General features: G+C 38.3%; 2 protein-coding genes across 6 annotated transcripts in view; one reads left to right on the top strand and one right to left on the bottom strand.

Annotated features, from left to right (window-relative positions):
• Positions 1-1,608: 1,608 nt before the first annotated feature.
• SPCS2 (signal peptidase complex subunit 2) lies at positions 1,609-15,861 on the bottom strand. 2 transcript variants are annotated; one of them, XM_039848052.1, is made up of 5 exons: positions 15,705-15,861; positions 10,650-10,733; positions 9,917-10,077; positions 7,608-7,742; positions 1,609-2,483 (listed from the first exon to the last, which is right to left on the bottom strand). In XM_039848052.1, exons 1-5 carry the CDS (start codon positions 15,813-15,815, stop codon positions 2,297-2,299), a joined length of 678 nt encoding a protein of 225 aa, XP_039703986.1. In that variant the 5' UTR covers positions 15,816-15,861; the 3' UTR covers positions 1,609-2,296. The 2 variants fall into 2 exon arrangements, with proteins under 2 accessions (XP_039703986.1, XP_039703985.1); XM_039848051.1 differs by having other exon boundaries at positions 1,718-2,483; positions 15,657-15,837.
• XRRA1 (X-ray radiation resistance associated 1) overlaps positions 15,112-17,314 on the top strand; it is a 44,612-nt gene continuing 42,409 nt past the window's right edge. For 2 of the 4 annotated variants that reach the window (XM_039848048.1, XM_039848045.1), the window contains exon 1: positions 15,910-16,171. The gene's annotated coding sequence lies outside the window, so the exon portion shown is untranslated. The other 2 variants (XM_039848047.1, XM_039848046.1) reach the window with 2 other exon arrangements.

Below are 17,314 nucleotides of genomic sequence, written 5' to 3'. Positions count from 1 at the left end.
AGCCTCACAAACTGCACCCATGCTGAGGCATAAGCCTGTTCGTGATGAGAAACTGTCCTAAAACACAAGTGTGGGGTGTGGCGTAGTGGCAGATGACCAAGTGCAACACAGGGCTAACCCACTTTTTCAGCAACTTGATACTGCCCCTACTGGTGTCTGGCATCATGGAAAAACCTTAAGATATCTATGCTACTGAGGAAATCTCTAAGTGGGTTTTATGGGCAGACTTAAAAGATTATAGCACTCATATTCTTTATAATCACAAGGAATGCTTAGTATGCAGGCATTTCTGGAGGGTAAAGAGCCTTCATAATCTCACAAGAACACATTATCTAAAACCTCTTTGATAGTTTCAGACATTTAGGGGAATGAGCTTTACCCAAGATCACAAATTAGAATAAAGCTGGAAAGAACCTAGGCCTCTTGTCTCTCACTTGAAAACCTTTTTTCCCCTTTTATGCCACTTCTCCATTGGGATAGTGAAAAGCTAGAAACAAACAACAAATACATCTGTCAACAGGGAAAGAATAAAATTAAAACCACGTCTACTACAGAATGTTATGCAGTTATTAAAAATGAGTTTGACCTATATATACTGACAACTAAAAAATATTAAGATAAACTACAGAACATATTTCAACATAATTCAATTTGTTTAAAAAAAAAACGAAGATGCAAAGTAATGCAAAAAAAAAAAAAAAAAAAAAAGGTACATCTGATGTGAAAAGACTCCAAGGAGTCATTGTAGAGAGGGTTATTCCCTATCTACATCCACAGGCCTTGGGACCCCTGTGTCTAACAGTCATTCCTTCATTGTAAAAATACAATTATCCAATTACACACTTTCGAAAGCTTCAAATAGCTAATAGAATTATCACCTAAAAGGGGAGGTGAGAGGACTAGCTCTGAGAATTACATGACTTACCCAAGGATGACAGGAATAAAGAGTATAAAATCCAAGGCTTCAACTCCCATCCAATAATGTTGCACAATCCGCCACTATATGGCACTAGATAGGGCAACATTCCCAAGTCAAAGAGAAAATGTGGTAAGCGTGATTTTTTAAAAGCTGAATATGGTTTTAAAAGGTACTAGGTTGAACTGGAATCATACTTTTGTAAGGATAGAGGGACAATATTCCTATTGGTCACAGGATCTAAGCAAGTGCCCAGTTCTTCTCTGACCACAGTGGGAAAATACTAGAAGAGACACCGCTCACACTTCTGGAGCCAGATTATCCAGGTTTAAATCCCAGTTCTATCACTAGCTGTGTGACAAATTATTCAATTTTTGTGCCTCAGTTCCCTCAAGCTATAAAATGGGGATAGTAATAGTACCTACTTTTTAGGATAATAATAGTACCTACTTCTTAGGATTCTTGTGAACATTAGTAAGTTAACACATGTAAAGTACTTGGAACACTACCTGACACAAAGTATTGAATGTCATTATTATTATAACTGGAAAGCTAGCAATTCCTCACCTATAGTCCTCAGGGGCTTTTGACCAGTAAAACAGCCTAGAAACAAAAAGAACCTATAGCAGAGTAAGACTGTTAACACTTGCTGCTCTGTTCCTTCCATCAAAACTATCCATCAAAAACTCCACTTTTTCACACCTTTCCTTTTATTGAAAAAAATTTTAGAAAATGGCAGTTCATAAAGGACACAAACAAATCAACAGGGATATACTAGTGAAAACATAGACAATATAAAACTAAAAATGTCGTTGGCTTCTTTAATTGGTTAAGAGCACAAAATGTAACAGGTCTTTTTTAAACAAATTAAAAAGCTGTTCTTTGCCCCAGTTCTCTCCAAACCATATATATATATACACACACCCATAAAAAATGGTGTGTGAAGATGCTGTACACAAGAAGTTGTATCCTGAATTAAGGGAAACAGTTGTTGAAACAGGGATTAACATAATAAAGTCAGCAACAGATTAGCAATTTTAAAAACTGAGTCTTCAGATGCTGCATGGCACAAAGCTTTACTACATTAAGTTCTGCTAGATATGAAGGAGAAAGTCTGTACAGATTTTAGCAAAACTGCTTTTCCAGAAAAGCAAATCAACGCAATTAGCAGACTTAAGAGGCTACAGCTAGGTATCGGAGCTACAATTTCTTGTATCTGAGCTAGAAAATCCTATTTACCCAGAATGGGCTAAAATTTCAGGACAAAACAGGGACATTTTTAACATTTCTTATTTTATCCAGTTTAAGTTCTCTGATACTTTCTCCCTCACCCCATGATTCCACATGATCCTGCAGAAAGATGGCCGCTTTTAGAACTGGCTATTTTATTTTTCTTTCTGTGGCAAGACTGTCATGGAGCCTGGATATTTCAGGCTCATATGCATCCATGACCAGTGTCCCGCTGTGGTCAAAAAACTTAGCAATGGACTTGGTGAACTCAGCTTCCCGCTGCTGCTTTGTTCTCCCACTGATGAAGGTCAGCTTCAGAGTGTATTTGTCATCGAACCTAAGCAAAGATAATAAATCAAAAACCAAACAGAGATTCAACCAGTAATAATAAGCACCAAGTGTTTTTGAAGAACAGGGCTGAGATGCCTACACAGATTTGTCCTTTCAAAACAAACAACAAGCGTTTCTGCCTTCAAGATGAGTTCTGATTCATAGGTATTGCCATGTCTTCCCTGATTTAATTAGTGTAGATCTCTTTTATCTTGTCATAGACTGTTAAGCCATATGGACCATGTTCTCTCACCTCTGGACTTCACATTCGTTATGTTAGAAGAATCTTCCTAGTAGACACTTTTCTCAATCTCAACTAACTAGAGTTCCCATTTGTTAATACTATATTTGGACATAAATCTCTCTGGCAAAGACTTCCCAAACACTCCCAAACTGGGTTGGAGCTCTCTCCTTTTGTCTTCCACAGCACCATCAATCAATAGTCGAATGAGTGCCAATCATGTGCCAGGTCTAAAGATAGGCTCGATGCTGTCAGTGAAATTACCTATTGAAATGATGTTTATTTGTATTCTTCGCTGGACTCAGGGATGCTTGAGGGCAAGGATTTTGTCTTGTTTTCTATTCTTAGCTTGGCACTTGGTAGGCAAATTTTTATGAATAAATGAAGAACCCTAGTTTTCACAGATGTTCCCCAAGTCCAGGTTGCTCAGTTCTTATACCCTGTAACCAATCTAGCTCTGAGTTCTACCTTGTTCCCAGGCCAGGAATGTCTTTTACTGCATGAAATACAGATTCTTTAGCTACAACTTAGGGTATCGTGAAGGCCTTTACTATCTCCACCCATTCAAAAGGGTTTATGACATCAACCTCTGGCAGGCTGACATTCCTCCCCAACCCCTACCTATTTCAGCCTCCATTTAATCAGGGCATATTCAGTGGATTTCAGGCTGGTATTACCTTTAGAAGAAGAAATTGCTTGCATCTGTTTATGCATATTTAAAATAAGAAAACCACTATCTACCTTTCAGAATCCCTGTCATGGTTAAATAGTGCCTATCATTAACAAGTGCTGAAAAAAATCACAGCTCAATTAACTGTCATCTAGCCGGTTACTCCCAACCTGGATGGCTAGCTAAGATGAAGGTCCTTGAACTATTTTCAACACCTCAAAAATTCTTCTCAACTGCTGCTAACTGATATTACAGTGATATTTAAACATTTGGACCCAATGGGTTTGATGGCAAGACATGATCTGATGAATTGTGACCTGATACATTTTAGAAATAGTTACTCATTAATTCAATAAATATTTTATTCAACCCCAATTATGCAAGTCAGGCAGTTTTAGATGCTAAGGATATACAGCAGTGAACACAAAAGACAAATATCTGCCTTTTGGGACTTCTTGTGTAAGGAAACCGACAATAAAATAAAAAATACAATGTTTCTTTTAAATATGGTTGGCAGAAAGCCTTCTCTAAGCCGATGTTTGAGTCCCAAAGAAGATAAGAGAACAAGCTATTTAGAAAAAGAATATTCTAGGCAGAGGAAACAGCAAATGCAAAAGTCCTAAGGCAAGAACATGCCTGGAACGTGTGAAGAACAGGAAAAATGACAATGAGAACAAATGGAGTGAAAAAGGCTAAGAGCCATAGGCGATGAAAGGTGTGTCTGCATATGTGTGTGGGGTGGAGAGGATAAGTATGGATTTCTAAGCTATGCTTAAGATTTCAGTTTTTTTCTCTGAGGGTTTTAAGCAGAAGATTGGGTTGATCTGCCCTTATGTTTTAACAGGATCATTCTGCCTACTGCACTGGGAATAGACTATGGGCAGGGAGAGCAGGGGCAGGTGTCTATTAGGACATTATTACAGTAACCTAATTGTGAAATGATGGTAGCAGTGGAGATGGTAAATGGTCAGACTGAATATACTGAGAAGGTAGAGTTGACAGATTTGCTGACAAATTGCTGAAAGGACTGAGAGAAAGGTGTCAAAATAATTACAGAGTTCTGACTCGAGTAATTAAAAGAGGGAGTTGCCATTTATTGAGATAGGGAAAACTGGGAGGAAAGCAGGTTTAAATGAGGGATAGCAGAGTTGGGTTCTAGATGTATTAATTTTGAGATGCTCATTAGGATCCAATGTCAGAAAGGTGAGATATATCTGGAGTTCAGAGTAGAGGTCTAGGATGAAAATACAGATTTAGAGATCTTCATCATATAGATGGTATTTAAAGTCTTGAGGTCTAGATAAGATTACACCTAGTGAGTGAATACAAAGAAAAGGTGCTAGGAACAAGCACAAGTGGCATTTCAAATTCAGAAAAAGGGGATAATGAAGAATCACAAAGAAGACTAAGGAACAGACATTAAGGTAAGAAGAAAATTAGAAATAAGATTATGGTATCCTAGAAGCCTAGTTAACAAAAAGAAGAGTGTAACAATGATAGAGTGATCCACCGTGTCAAATGCTGCTGATAGGTTAAGCATGATGAGGAAAGAGAAATGAAGAGCAGATGCAAGAGACCATGGGAGAAGAAAAGGGGAGCAGAGAAATGAGAAGATCATGGGAGGAGAATATGGGGAAAGAAAATAATTTTTTTTTAGGTGGATGGGAGAAATTACAGCATGTTTGTATGCCAGAAAGAACAATCCAGCAGAAGCGGAAACATCAAGTAAATAAGAAGAGATAAGAATCTAGTGGACAAATGGAGAGGAGGCTTTCAAAAGGAACTTAGAAAGAAGGCAGAATACAATGAGTACTCTATAGAGGCAATGATGCAAGAGTTTTGACTGCTTCTATCTTCTCACCTATAAAAGAAGCAGAGAGTAAAGGTGGGGGAGGAGGGGAAGAGGTTTGAGGATAGAAGAGATGAAAGATTCTCTAGAACACTGAGAGTAACTGGACTACAGAAATGCCATGGAATCTAAGCTAGGTAAGGAGGAAGCGAGGGGTAGGACAGTGAAAAGGTGGTAGGCTCAATGGATTACAGATGCCAAGGAGGCTGAAGAATTGTTAGGATAAGAGAAGTAAGAGATAAATTGGAAAAAATAGAAAGCAATGGTCAGAGTGGGATACTTAAAACTGAAACTACTGAAAGTAATTAGTTATCAGTAATAGCAAGGTCTAGGGTATATCCAGAGAAATAGTGTTTAAGACATGGTAGAAAACAAGAGAATCAGAAAAGAGAAGTAAAACTGAAAGGCCAGAGTGTTGGAATAATAATCTACTTGGATATTGAAGCACCAAGACTTCTGAAAAGACCTACATTAAAGAGTATCAATAAAACAGGAGCTTTCTTCAAGGAAAGAGAATTGGGACTGTATTTAATTGCAATCAGAAGGAACAGAGGGTGGCATATTTCCTCTCCACAGGCATCAACAATATGGCAGTTGGTAAAAATCAGCAGGGAATGTGGAAAAATCAGACACTCATACACTGCTAGTGGGATTGTAAAATGGTGCAGCTGTTTTGGAAAACAGTCTGGCAGTTCATCAAGCAATTTAAAAAGAGTTACTATATGACCCAGCAATTCCTCTCCTTCATACATTACCTGAGAAATGAAAACATATTTCCACACAAAAACCTGTACACAAATGTTTATAGCAGCATTATTCATAACAGCCAAAAAGTGGAAACAACTCAAATGTCCATAAACTAATAAATGAATAAGCAAAATGTGGTATATACATGCAGTGGAACATTATTCAGCACAAAAAAGAATTAAATATTGATACATGCTATACCATGGATGACCCTGAAAACATGCTAAGTGAAAGAACCCTGTCACAAAAGATCACATGCTATATGATTCATATGAAATATACAGAACAGGGAAATCTACAGAGACAGAAAGTAGATTAGTGGTTACTTATGGTTGTGGGGAATAGAGGATAGGGAGATGATACAGCTAAAGGGTACAGGCTTGCTTTCTGAGGTGATGAAAATGTTCTAAAGCTGACTGTGGTGAAGGTTGCAAATATCTGTAAATACACTAGAAACCACTGAAATGTATACTTTAAATGGGTAAACTGTACAGTATGTGAATTATATTTCAATAAAGCTGTTTAAAAACTACATGTCAGAATAAAATCAATGAAATCAAGATGTTATAAGCATCCAGAATTCTGCAACTCTGCTTCAATGGCCTAGCACAGCAGGTAGATTTAGGATAGCTGACCCAAAAGGGCAACTAGGAGCCCTGCCAGGACAAGGTAAGAACTCAGCTGTAATATCAGAATGAAGGTCTGCTCCTCCTGACAGCCATCTCCACAAGCTGGTAATGAGAGGCTTTTTGGTGTTGATGCTATACTTACCTTCACATATTTGAATAATGGTATTTATAATTTGAAAGCCCACTATATGATAGGAACTGTACCATGTGTTTTTAGGACTGTGACTAAGAGTATGAATCCTAGGCTCAGGAGTGGGTTAGAATACCTGCTGGAATTCAGTCTGGAGCTGTATAACCCTGGAAGAACCAATGGGCCTGTGTTCTTATTTATAAAATAAGTTGTTCTAAGGTACATTGTGAGATAATGCACTTGGGCACAATAACCACTGTACACACAAAAGAAATCTGCTATTATTGTAATTAGTATCTCATCTTCCCAACAACTTTACAAGTCATTTTTGACCCTGCTAAAGCTCAAATAGTTTATATGGTCTAATAAAAGTTACACAGCTGGAAAGAGATGAGCTGGAATTTGAACCCTGTTCCAGATACATAGAAAGACCTCAGGTGTCAGCTGTACAGAAACAGATTGAACTGTGCTTCTCTGAGTTACCTGGGAAATTGCTTCAGATATTCCTGACATCACAGAAGAAAGAGATGCTAATAGGGTTCCTTCAAAGATAACTGACTTCACACCTTTAGCCTTTATAGTTTCTGCACTGACTCAGTTAATCAGCCACAAGGAAAAAGAAAATCACTCTTCATTCTTCCGCCAAAGTACTTTCTCCCAGAGTTTATCCCAAGCACATCTGTGATGCAATCTCAGAACTCCAATGCTGGGAAAAACCTTCTAGAATATTCATACCCCTTTCTTCATTTTACATGACTAGCGCTATGATCTGCATAGAGCAGGTATACAATAATATGTTGTTGATGACTCGATACCCAGGGAAAATCCAACACCAGGATTTTAGAATCTGTGAGGGTAGTCATACCTTTTGAGACTGGAGGATAGTTGCCAAATATCGTCAGGATCCATCCCTGTAGGATCTTTCCTGTGGGCCACGAGAAAGATGCTCTTCTCCTTATACGAGGTATAAATGGTCAGGATCCCCATCATCACAAAATAAGTTCAAATAAAGTTAAGGAGAAAGCACACAAACATATACAAAAAAAGAGAAATAACACAAATGACAAGCAAGGGCTACAAAAATTACTCAAGAAGAGTTTCACTTTGCTGCACGAACACTGAAAATTGAGCTATTTCATTTTTAACCTTATGTTTATGTACCAAGAAAAGCAAAACTCTCTCTGGTTAGTTGTCCAAAGGACATCTCAAAAGGAAAAAATGGAAAAAGGTACAGGGCATAAATCAGCTCTCACATTTTCTGTTCAAGAATAATGTGTATAAGAAGAACCTGTTACCTAGTTTGTCAAGACTTATGCTTATTTCTCTATAAAATATAAAATAATCATAGTGTACTTGACCATGTTCAATCAACAAAAGGGTCATTAAAACTGACCAAATTAGTTTACTATAAGAACAATTACTCCCTATATACATATAGGCTTATTATATTGTTTTTAACAGTATTAACTACCATATTTGAGAACCTACTATGTATTAGAAACTGCCATAAGAGCTTTGTGTATATTGTATAATTTAAATTTTATGAAAGTGAGAGGCAGGAAAGTATAGTGCAAAGTGTATGGGCTTTGGAGTGAGGCAGTCCTAGATTTGAATTCTGGCTTTTAACCAATGTAACCTTGATAAATTACTTCCTTCCTCAAGGCTTAATCATCGTCTCTAAAATGGGGATAATACTGACTTCATAGAATTGTTCTGAAATTTTATTTATGTATATATATTTATGTATGTATATATAAAGTGTCTAGCACACAGAAGACATAATAATCATTAATATTATACATAAACTGGCATGATTATAAAAATGGCAAAATCTTTTGTTTAAAATAAATATGATCAAACAAATGAAATTCCATCAAGGCAGTTCTCTTGGGAGGCTATATTTTGTAATAATGTTGCTCTCTGTCTTCAAACTTCTTTGGAACTCCTTTGGAAACTGTGTCTAGAACCCATGGCATATTCTTTTGAACTGCCTTATAGTGACAAAAATTCATACTGGGATGATTTATAGATGCCAAGTGTAGGGACTATGATTTGAGATCAATTTGGGTAATATCATTTTTTATCAGGACCAGCTTTATTAAATGGCTTGCTAACTGTCTTTGAAGAAAAATCCCCAAAGTGGAGTTTTTAGAAATATTTCAGGTAGTGACAATATTAAGAAAAGTAAACTGCTACCAAAATGATTTGTTTTAAAGAACTACAATAATAGCACACAGTACACCCTCAATAATACTATGTGGCTATTAAGAATGAGGTAGACCTGTATATACTAATATGAAAAGACATTCAACATATTTAAATTAAAAAGAAAAATATAGTATGTATAGATTGACTTGGGGGGAGGGGAGGAGTGGGAGCCACAAGAAAACTATTACTATGAACATGTATTACTTTTGTAATAATAGTAATGCTATAATAAAAGTCCTATGGATTCGGCTTTTTGAGAAATAATCAAACTGGGCAGGTAACAAACATGATTCTACATTTATCATAAAGAAAACATTTCAGAGCTGATTACACATCAAACACATTACAGAGTATCTCATTTAATCTTTGATAATTATCAGTGTGTATTGCCCATGTTTATAAACGAGTAGCATTCAAACAGTCTCAAAAAAGTTCTTATTAGCACAAGATTACAAAATAGTTTGATTTCAAACCCAGGTTCTCTAGCTCCAGAATAGGTTATTTCCACTGTTACACAAGCCACACCTACACTTCATACTCAGTAACTCCTAGTTCAGCCCCTCAGCTTCAAGGAAACCTGACACAGATCTGAACCTCCAAAATCTGATCCTTTCTTAATATTCTAGAGAGTGACTTGAAACAACCTGGTCTAATGAGAGAAGCTCTGGACTAGAAATAAGAGCTAGTTGTCACTATTACTGTGTTTTGCTACCAGGTGCTCACACTTGTATTATAATAACCTCTATAATAACTAAATAGAATTAAAAATCAAATAACTATATTAAATCTAAAATATCAAAGATAATTTCTACATAAATTTACAGATACCCACAGCTGGTGACGTTAAATTCTAACATTAATAGGCTCCAAGATCAAAGTTTGTTTTTTGTAGGGAGCAGGGAGGAATATCAGTAGATGTTTGAGAACAGTCACTAGAAAACAAACCCGAGCGTAAATAAAGGATATGATATGACGCACAAAGCCAAAACAGGCTTGGACTCTGGAAAGGGGTGCATATAATCCCAAATCAAAGCCACAATGGCAAAGAAACAGGAGATAGTACAGATGGTGAGGCGACCATCAATTAGACCAAAATTCTCCACGTACTTGTATTTTTCCAGAAGTACCTAGTGAGAAGAAGAAATCAAGCTAATAAGAATGATTCCTACCTAGAACCTGCTTTTATTCTTAATTTCCATGATAAAAGTTATATTAAGAATCATATAAATTACCAAGTAGTTTTTTGCCACTCCAAGCAAAAAAAAAAAAAAAAAAAAAAAGACTCAAATTGTTTACAATGGATCCAAGAGAAAAAGTTCATCAACTCCTCATACATTTATTTTTAATCCTTGACTTTCCTAAGGATGAAGCTAAAATGTCCTTTTCTTCTTTTAAATGGAGATGACCAATTTCTTAAATACTCTCAACCTTCTTGGCTCCAGGCTAATTAACCTTGAAAACAACAGATTACCAGCTTTTTGGAATTCAAACATTAAAAGAATTTGAGGAGTGTGAGGTGGCTAACATTTACATTTTAACACGTGTTCTCCTATATACACTGCAAGGATTTTAGAAACTGCTTTCTGGTTTAATTCCTAACACAGAAAGCCAAGGTCATTCCAAATCACAGAAGAAAAAGATCCTGCATATGGGCTGTCAGTTGTACACATGCTAAGAGACCCCCACCTCAAGAAAGTACCTTTTTGGCAGAATCATCCAAAGAATTTTTCACAGCTGATCCATCCCATTTGTCAATTTTTACAGGCTTATCATCAATCTTCCACTGTAAAACAAAAAGTTGTGCATCAAGAGACACAGCATCTTACTGATAGTAAAATGAACTACTTCCTTAAGAGCATCCTTAAGTATCAGTAATATTTATCTTCTGATGTTGAAAAACTAAAAGACAAAATAAAAATGAACGTGAATGAGACTAGAGTCATAGAATCAGATAGTACTCATAAGATGTTGCCGGTCTCCATGGTGAAGAGTCAAAATCTACAAGTTCAAAACCAGAACAGCTACAGAGACTACAGTGTGAATGCACATATCCCATCCCTGTTCTGCCCAAATGTGAGCAAGAAAGAACTCTATTTGGTCATCTTTTTCATTCTGTGACGACAAAACTCAAAATATACATCCATGGACTTTCAGACAGAAACAAAATGAGGATGGTCTCCTTTAATACATTTGTTGGCTAACAACTTTTATGTTTTACCAGCATGTGTTAACTAAGGAAAAGAGTAAATCCAATGTAGCCTATTGGAAAGAACATTTTGAATTAAAAATCAAGTTGTATCGCCAATGAGTTATATGACTTTGGACAAACTCTGCTTCAATTTCCCTGGTTTGAGGCAAGTGATTCTCTCATACATTACTGGCACAAGTTCAAAATGATATAATACCTACAGAAGACAATTTAGCACCTTGGATTCCCCCTCTCCCTCCCTCCCTCTCCCATCTCTTCCCTCTCTCCCTTTCTCCTCTCTCCTTCCCCCCCTACTCTGTCCTCCCTTCTCCCCCCCCCTCCCCCACTAATGCCATAAAACCACAGGCATACCACTCAGAAGTCAGGCAAGCTAAGATACCATCACTGAGAGTAAAAGAGGATACATGACCTTCTACGGACACATGGTTGGTAGGTGACAAAGTCAAGGCTTAAGACTAAGTCTTCCAGTCTCAAAACAGATGTTCTTTTCACTACTACATTAACTCCAGAATGACAGGCAATGTACTAAGTAACATAAGAGAACTGGATTAAAAACTGGGGAAGCCAGCTTCTAGAATTGTTACTAACTCACTGTGTGGTCTTCGGCAAGTTGCTTCATCTTCCTCTCTCCAACTGTGTCCATATCTACAAGATGAGCTTCAAGGTCTCATTATATACATTTTAGAGAAACCATTATTTACAAAGCAGAATAGTTTAAAACAAACAAACAAACAAAAAACCTTAAAATGTCAGAACTAGAAGAGATTTAAAAAATCATCTAGTTCTCAACCGGAAGTAGCTGTTAAACTGTAGAGGAAATGAATAGCTATGTGTGAAAATATGCAGCTGTCTAGGCCTCGCTTCCAGAGAATCTCACTCAGGTCCAGAAATCTGTATTTTTAACTAGAATCCCAATGGAGTCTGATGTAAACAGTCTCCATACTATGTTATGAAACATATTTATCTAAGGAAGCTGAAGCCCAGAATAACCAGCTAGTTAGCTGTAGCTATATGAATTTTGTTGAGTACTTACTATGTGCCACACACCACTTAATAGGGTAAATACTATTATTATCCCCACTTTACAGATGAGGAAACTGAGATACAAAGAGATTTATTAACTTGCCCAAGAACATACACCTGGTAAGTGGCAGAGACAGGATTCAAAGCAGGACAAAGCCTATGTTCTTAACTACTAAGTTATAAAAGCTGACAGTCCGGCCAGGAGACAGGAATCCAGCTATGCGGTTAAAAGGGTCTGACTATAGCTTCTAGAAAGCATGGTTTAATACCACATTTTAATAGCCCAAACAATTTGAACCGCCAACAAATTCAACCAGGAGACAGAGATCCAGGTACAAGGTTAAAAGAATTTGGGTATAGCATGGTTTAATACCACATACAAATTTTAAAAGCCAAAACAAATTAAGAAAGTAATTTTTCTTTATAGCCTGCTACGTAGAGCAAAATGCTTTGAGCAAAATAACTTACTGCAATGATCTAAGTTATTCTGTGATGAAGGCTGGAAGATTATATTTACATACCCATTTTTAAGATCAGGAAACTAGAATTGCTTTGTTCTTAAAGTCAGTTTCATAGAAGCAAAAATTCACATCTGCTTAGGGAAAGCCATAAGCATATTTGCATCTCTATTCATTTCTTTATGGCAAGTGAAACTACAGCTGTAGGAAATAAAATCAAAAACCCTCTACAAAATCAAGGCAAATCAAGTTAAAGAGATTGTACGGTAACAGCCTCTTCCCACAGAGCAATAGCTCTATTCATTCCAATTCTGCTCCACTGAAAATAACGGTTCCCCCCCATATTCTCTTCCACAGTACTGTTTCCAGACAAATAAAGGCACTATCCTCTAAGGCTGTTTCTGAAGACGGAGGTGGCAGACCTGAAGTTTTTTCTCTGCTAAATTCAATACTGCAAATACTTATTCTGTTAATTACTATAGAGAACTATAAGAATCTCTCATGGGAAACTGGACAAATACAAATTGGTATAACAATACAAGACAGTATGTCACATTAAGTGACAGCTTAATTTCATGTGCCATAAGAGCTAGAGAATTCAGAAGGGGAACAACTCAATGTAAGGCAGAAATGAAGTTTTTGAGGAAAAAGTACCTAACAGCTCTTGACATATTTTCTACTTTACTTTTTGGTTAATTCTGCCAAGTGCTCCTTTGTGAGGCCTTTTTATCTATTTCTGCTATTCCAGTTGGGAGTTCTCATCACCTTGTCATTTCATTTTTATAGCCCTTCAGAAAGAACATTTACCAATATTATACAATTTAATATTTACAAATCTGTAATACATATATATGGGCTTCCACATTGTTTACATAAGAAATTTAAGTTCACTAATATCCAGTAACTTATCCAAGGCCATGTAGCTTTTAACATCCTGCAACAGAACTCAAACTTGTCTTTATATTAAAACCCACACATTCGTATGGTATAAGGACTTATTAGAAGGCTTTTAATGTCCACCTCTCCAAACTATCTGAATACTTTTCTTAAGGCATTTAAGTTTCAAAAACTTTCAAGAGCTTCCTAATACTACTTCAAGAAATTCATGCCCTCCTCAATTTTGTCATTACACATCTCTTAGAGAACCAGCCAGTCAACTTACATGAGAAACATCAGGCACCTTCTGTGTACCTTAGCTCAAGGACATTCTTAACTGGTGTATACCTTCTCTCTCTCCCCTAAAAGGTCCCAGCTCCACTCTCACACATAAGGTCATCCCCCGGGGCCCCCAACCCCTTATCAAGTAGATCTTAGGGATCATTTTCTCTCTAATTTACACTTCTGTAAAAAGTACACATACACACCAAATACTTGTATGTTTAATATTTTGGGTACCCCATGCCCTATACTCTGCAATACTGAGTACTTTCTGACAGCAGGATTCTTGATTTCTCTGTCACCACACACACATTCGTATTTGACACTGTATGTTACAGAGATCATTCATGTATATCATCTCATTTGATTCTCCCAAAGACCGTAACTTTTCAGATGAAGGGAAGCTTTGTGAGGTTAAGTCTTCATACAGCTTGAAAGCAGCAGAGTTATGTCAAAACCCAAATCTTATGATCCCCAAATCCAGGTTTTTTCAATAACACAATGATGGCATCTAGTTTTCAGTAATAACTACCTTAGCAGAATGACACTTAATGTTTGCTGCTGATGATCCAAATAGAGGGAGGGAAAAAGCAAAAGCAGTCAATGGGATAAGATGAGCAAAGGCTGTGAGGTACTCACCCGCAAGAAGACAGGATTTGTGTTTGAAAATGACCCTCAATTCCCAACACTCTTACATTTACCATCCCAACCCCTAGAAAATGTTCCTGTCTCTTAAAAGGGATTAAGAATGTGAGAACCATGTAACTCAAAACCAATGACACCCAAAAAGAGAAGATCTGGATCTGAAACTCTCAATATGATCATGTATTCATTTTTAAGCACCTACCGTGTGTTAGGCACAGGGAAGTCTGCAAGCTGTTTTCAATTAAAATAAAAAATCCTATTTACTACATTAAAGACTCCCATGTTTAACATTTCTCATCAAACTAGACCAGGGCCCTACAATGAGAGAACTGGAAGGGGCCTTAGGGTACATTAAGACTAAATACTTCATTTCAGAGATGAGGAAACAGACATAGCGAGAACAAGAACATTTCAAGGTCACATTGCTAAGTAGAGGCAGAAGCAGTACTAGGACCCAGATCTCCATGCAATGGTTTCTTCCAAGATGCTATGCATAGGACAAGAGGAGCCAACCAAGGAGCAGAGTTTTCCATTTTTTTCTCTAAGACCTTGTTGCTAGGACCGCAGTTTTAAAAAAAAAAAGAAAACAGAAAGAGAGATGGGCGGAGAGAGTAAGAAGCAAGCGTAAGCAAGGAGCAAACTCATAATTCCAAGCACTTGGAGGCAGAAAGAGAGGGAAAATGATGGAGAGGACGGTAGAGAGGGGGGAAAAAAAGATAAATCTTAAAGCCTGTCAGCCCAGTAGGAGAAGTCAATACTCAAACTTAAGTTCAGTGTCCGGGTATCGTGATAAAACGCCCAGAAACCTCAGTAAACAGAAGGCCAAGGAGCAGTGTGGAATCTGTACAGACAAGCAAGGGAAGTGGTCGTAGTGGGAAGTAGGGGCTGTTAACTTCGAGTAGCTGCTTTCATTCCTTTGGGCTTGTTTTCCCCGTAGGTGAAATGGGCCCTATCAACCGTAACCCCTAGCACCAAGGAAAATCGACAGCCGCGTTGAAATGTAGGAATCATCAAGTTATCCTAAGAAGCTGTGGTGGCCGGCACGAAGGAACAGGTACACTTCCGAGAAAGAAATAAAGAGGGAAGTACCTGGGTTTGAGGTATGGAGAGAGCGGACTACAAGTGCCAGTAAAGTTCCCATAGTGGGCCAGACCAGGACTCCCCCGAGAAGCCGCAGAAGAAAAGGGGGGCGGGGATGGGAAGGTGTTCGCACCTGCCGGGCTCTCCAGGCCTCGACTGTACCCAAGGACCGGCCCCTCACCTTATCCAACAAACCGCTGCGGCCACTGCCTGTCCCGCAGCTGGAGCCACCGCCAGCCCCGCTACTGCCTCCGCCACCACTTCTCCCGCCCTGTGCAGCCGCCGCCGCCATCTTGTCTGCATCTGTGTCTCCCTCCTTACTTGTCTGTAGCCGATTGGCTGAAGCTGATGCGTGACGCGCCGCGCAGAGTCAATCGGGATTCGTAGTTCGTGGCTTGCTGAAGCGAGGTTGCCCGCAGAAGTGGCCGCGGGGCTTGCCGGGATTTGTAGTAGTTAGAGGCTCCGGCCGCCGGTTGCCGCCTACACGGCTAGCCGCCGCGTCGCGGTTACTAAGGGGTGGAGAAGGTAGTGGCCAGCGCCACCGTGGAGCGGCTCCAAGATCCCCGGGAGGCTCGCAGGCGCGCATCCCGCTTGACTGGGACGTTGCCCCTGCGGGCACCCCGGAGGCGGAAACGACGCCGGAGGCAGGTGGGGCTGGAAACTTAGTTTGCGTGAGGGGTTAGAGTCTCCCCCGCCTCAGATGTAGATTCCAAAGGGGTAGCCAGAGCTCGTTCTCCATCCATCTCTAGCCCCGTTACAGCAGCTGCGGGTTAGTCTCTGGTGACTGTCATTTAACCGTTAGTAATGTTTTCCTGTTATAGAGAATTCATTCACTAAGTGCCTACTGTCTACCAGGCAGTATCCTGTGTGCATTTATTTATTTATTTATTTATTATTTATTTAATGTAAGTATAGCTGGTATACAATATTATAGTGGTTTCAGGTGTATAATACAGTGATTCAATATCTATATACGTTACAGTGTGATCACACTATCATCTGTCATGTTGTAAACTTATCACAATGTTGTTTACTATATTCTCCTTTTTTCACTCATCTCCTCATCTCCTTCCCCTCTGGCACCTATCAGTTTGATCTGTTTTTGTTTTATTTTGTTTCCTCACTTGTTTTGTTTTTTAGATCCCATGTATAAGTAAAATACTGTATTTGCCATTCTCTACCATTTCACTTAACATAATAGGTCCATCCATGTTGTCACAAATGGCAAGATTTCATTCTTTTTTTTATTGCTGAATAATACTCCACTGTGCGTGAGTATGTCTGTGTGTGAGTATGTCTGTGTGTATACTACATCTTCTTTACATCCATTCACTCATTTAGTCCTCTAAAAGCCCTGTCCAATTGGAAAAATGAGAAACTTACCCAAGGCCAGATAGCATGTATCGGAACCTGGTTTAGAAGCCAGGTTTTTTTAACATCAAAACTAGTGGTATGTTCCCTCTGTCGCTCTGCTTTTACAGTTTCAGGATGTAATTGTATTCTAGATTTTTATTAATTCACTTTTTCCCCTACAAAAAAATTTGAGCACCAACATTGCCTGGAACTGTCTAAGGGATATAGAGAGACCAAGACAGACCTATTTCCTACTCTCGTGGAACTCCTACTCTAGTGACCTAGAGTTATCACATAACAGGATTGTACTATATTATGCACTATTATATTGCATCACATGTTTTTTATCCTCGTAAATCCCTCATAAGTGTCCAAATAATTCAACAAATATTTTTTGAGTGCTTACTATGTAGCAGTCACTATTCTAGTCACTGGGGA

The sequence above is a fragment of the Pteropus medius genome, unplaced genomic scaffold (genome assembly GCF_902729225.1).
Source record: "Pteropus medius unplaced genomic scaffold, Ma_sr-lr_union100, whole genome shotgun sequence".
NCBI lineage: Eukaryota > Metazoa > Chordata > Mammalia > Chiroptera > Pteropodidae > Pteropus > Pteropus medius.
The sequence above is the reverse complement of the archived record's forward strand: the minus strand, read 5'-3'. Positions and strand labels throughout refer to the sequence as shown.

Coding starts and splice junctions, on each gene's coding strand:
- SPCS2 (XM_039848051.1), bottom strand. CDS start 15,815: ATGGCGGCGGCGGCTGCACAGGGCGGGAGAAGTGGTGGCGGAGGCAGT. Junction 10,734..15,656: donor AGGCCTGGAGAGCCCGGCAG/GTGCGAACACCT, acceptor TTTGTTTTACAG/TGGAAGATTGATGATAAGCC. Junction 2,484..7,607: donor CTATCCTCCAGTCTCAAAAG/GTATGACTACCC, acceptor ATCTTTGCTTAG/GTTCGATGACAAATACACTC.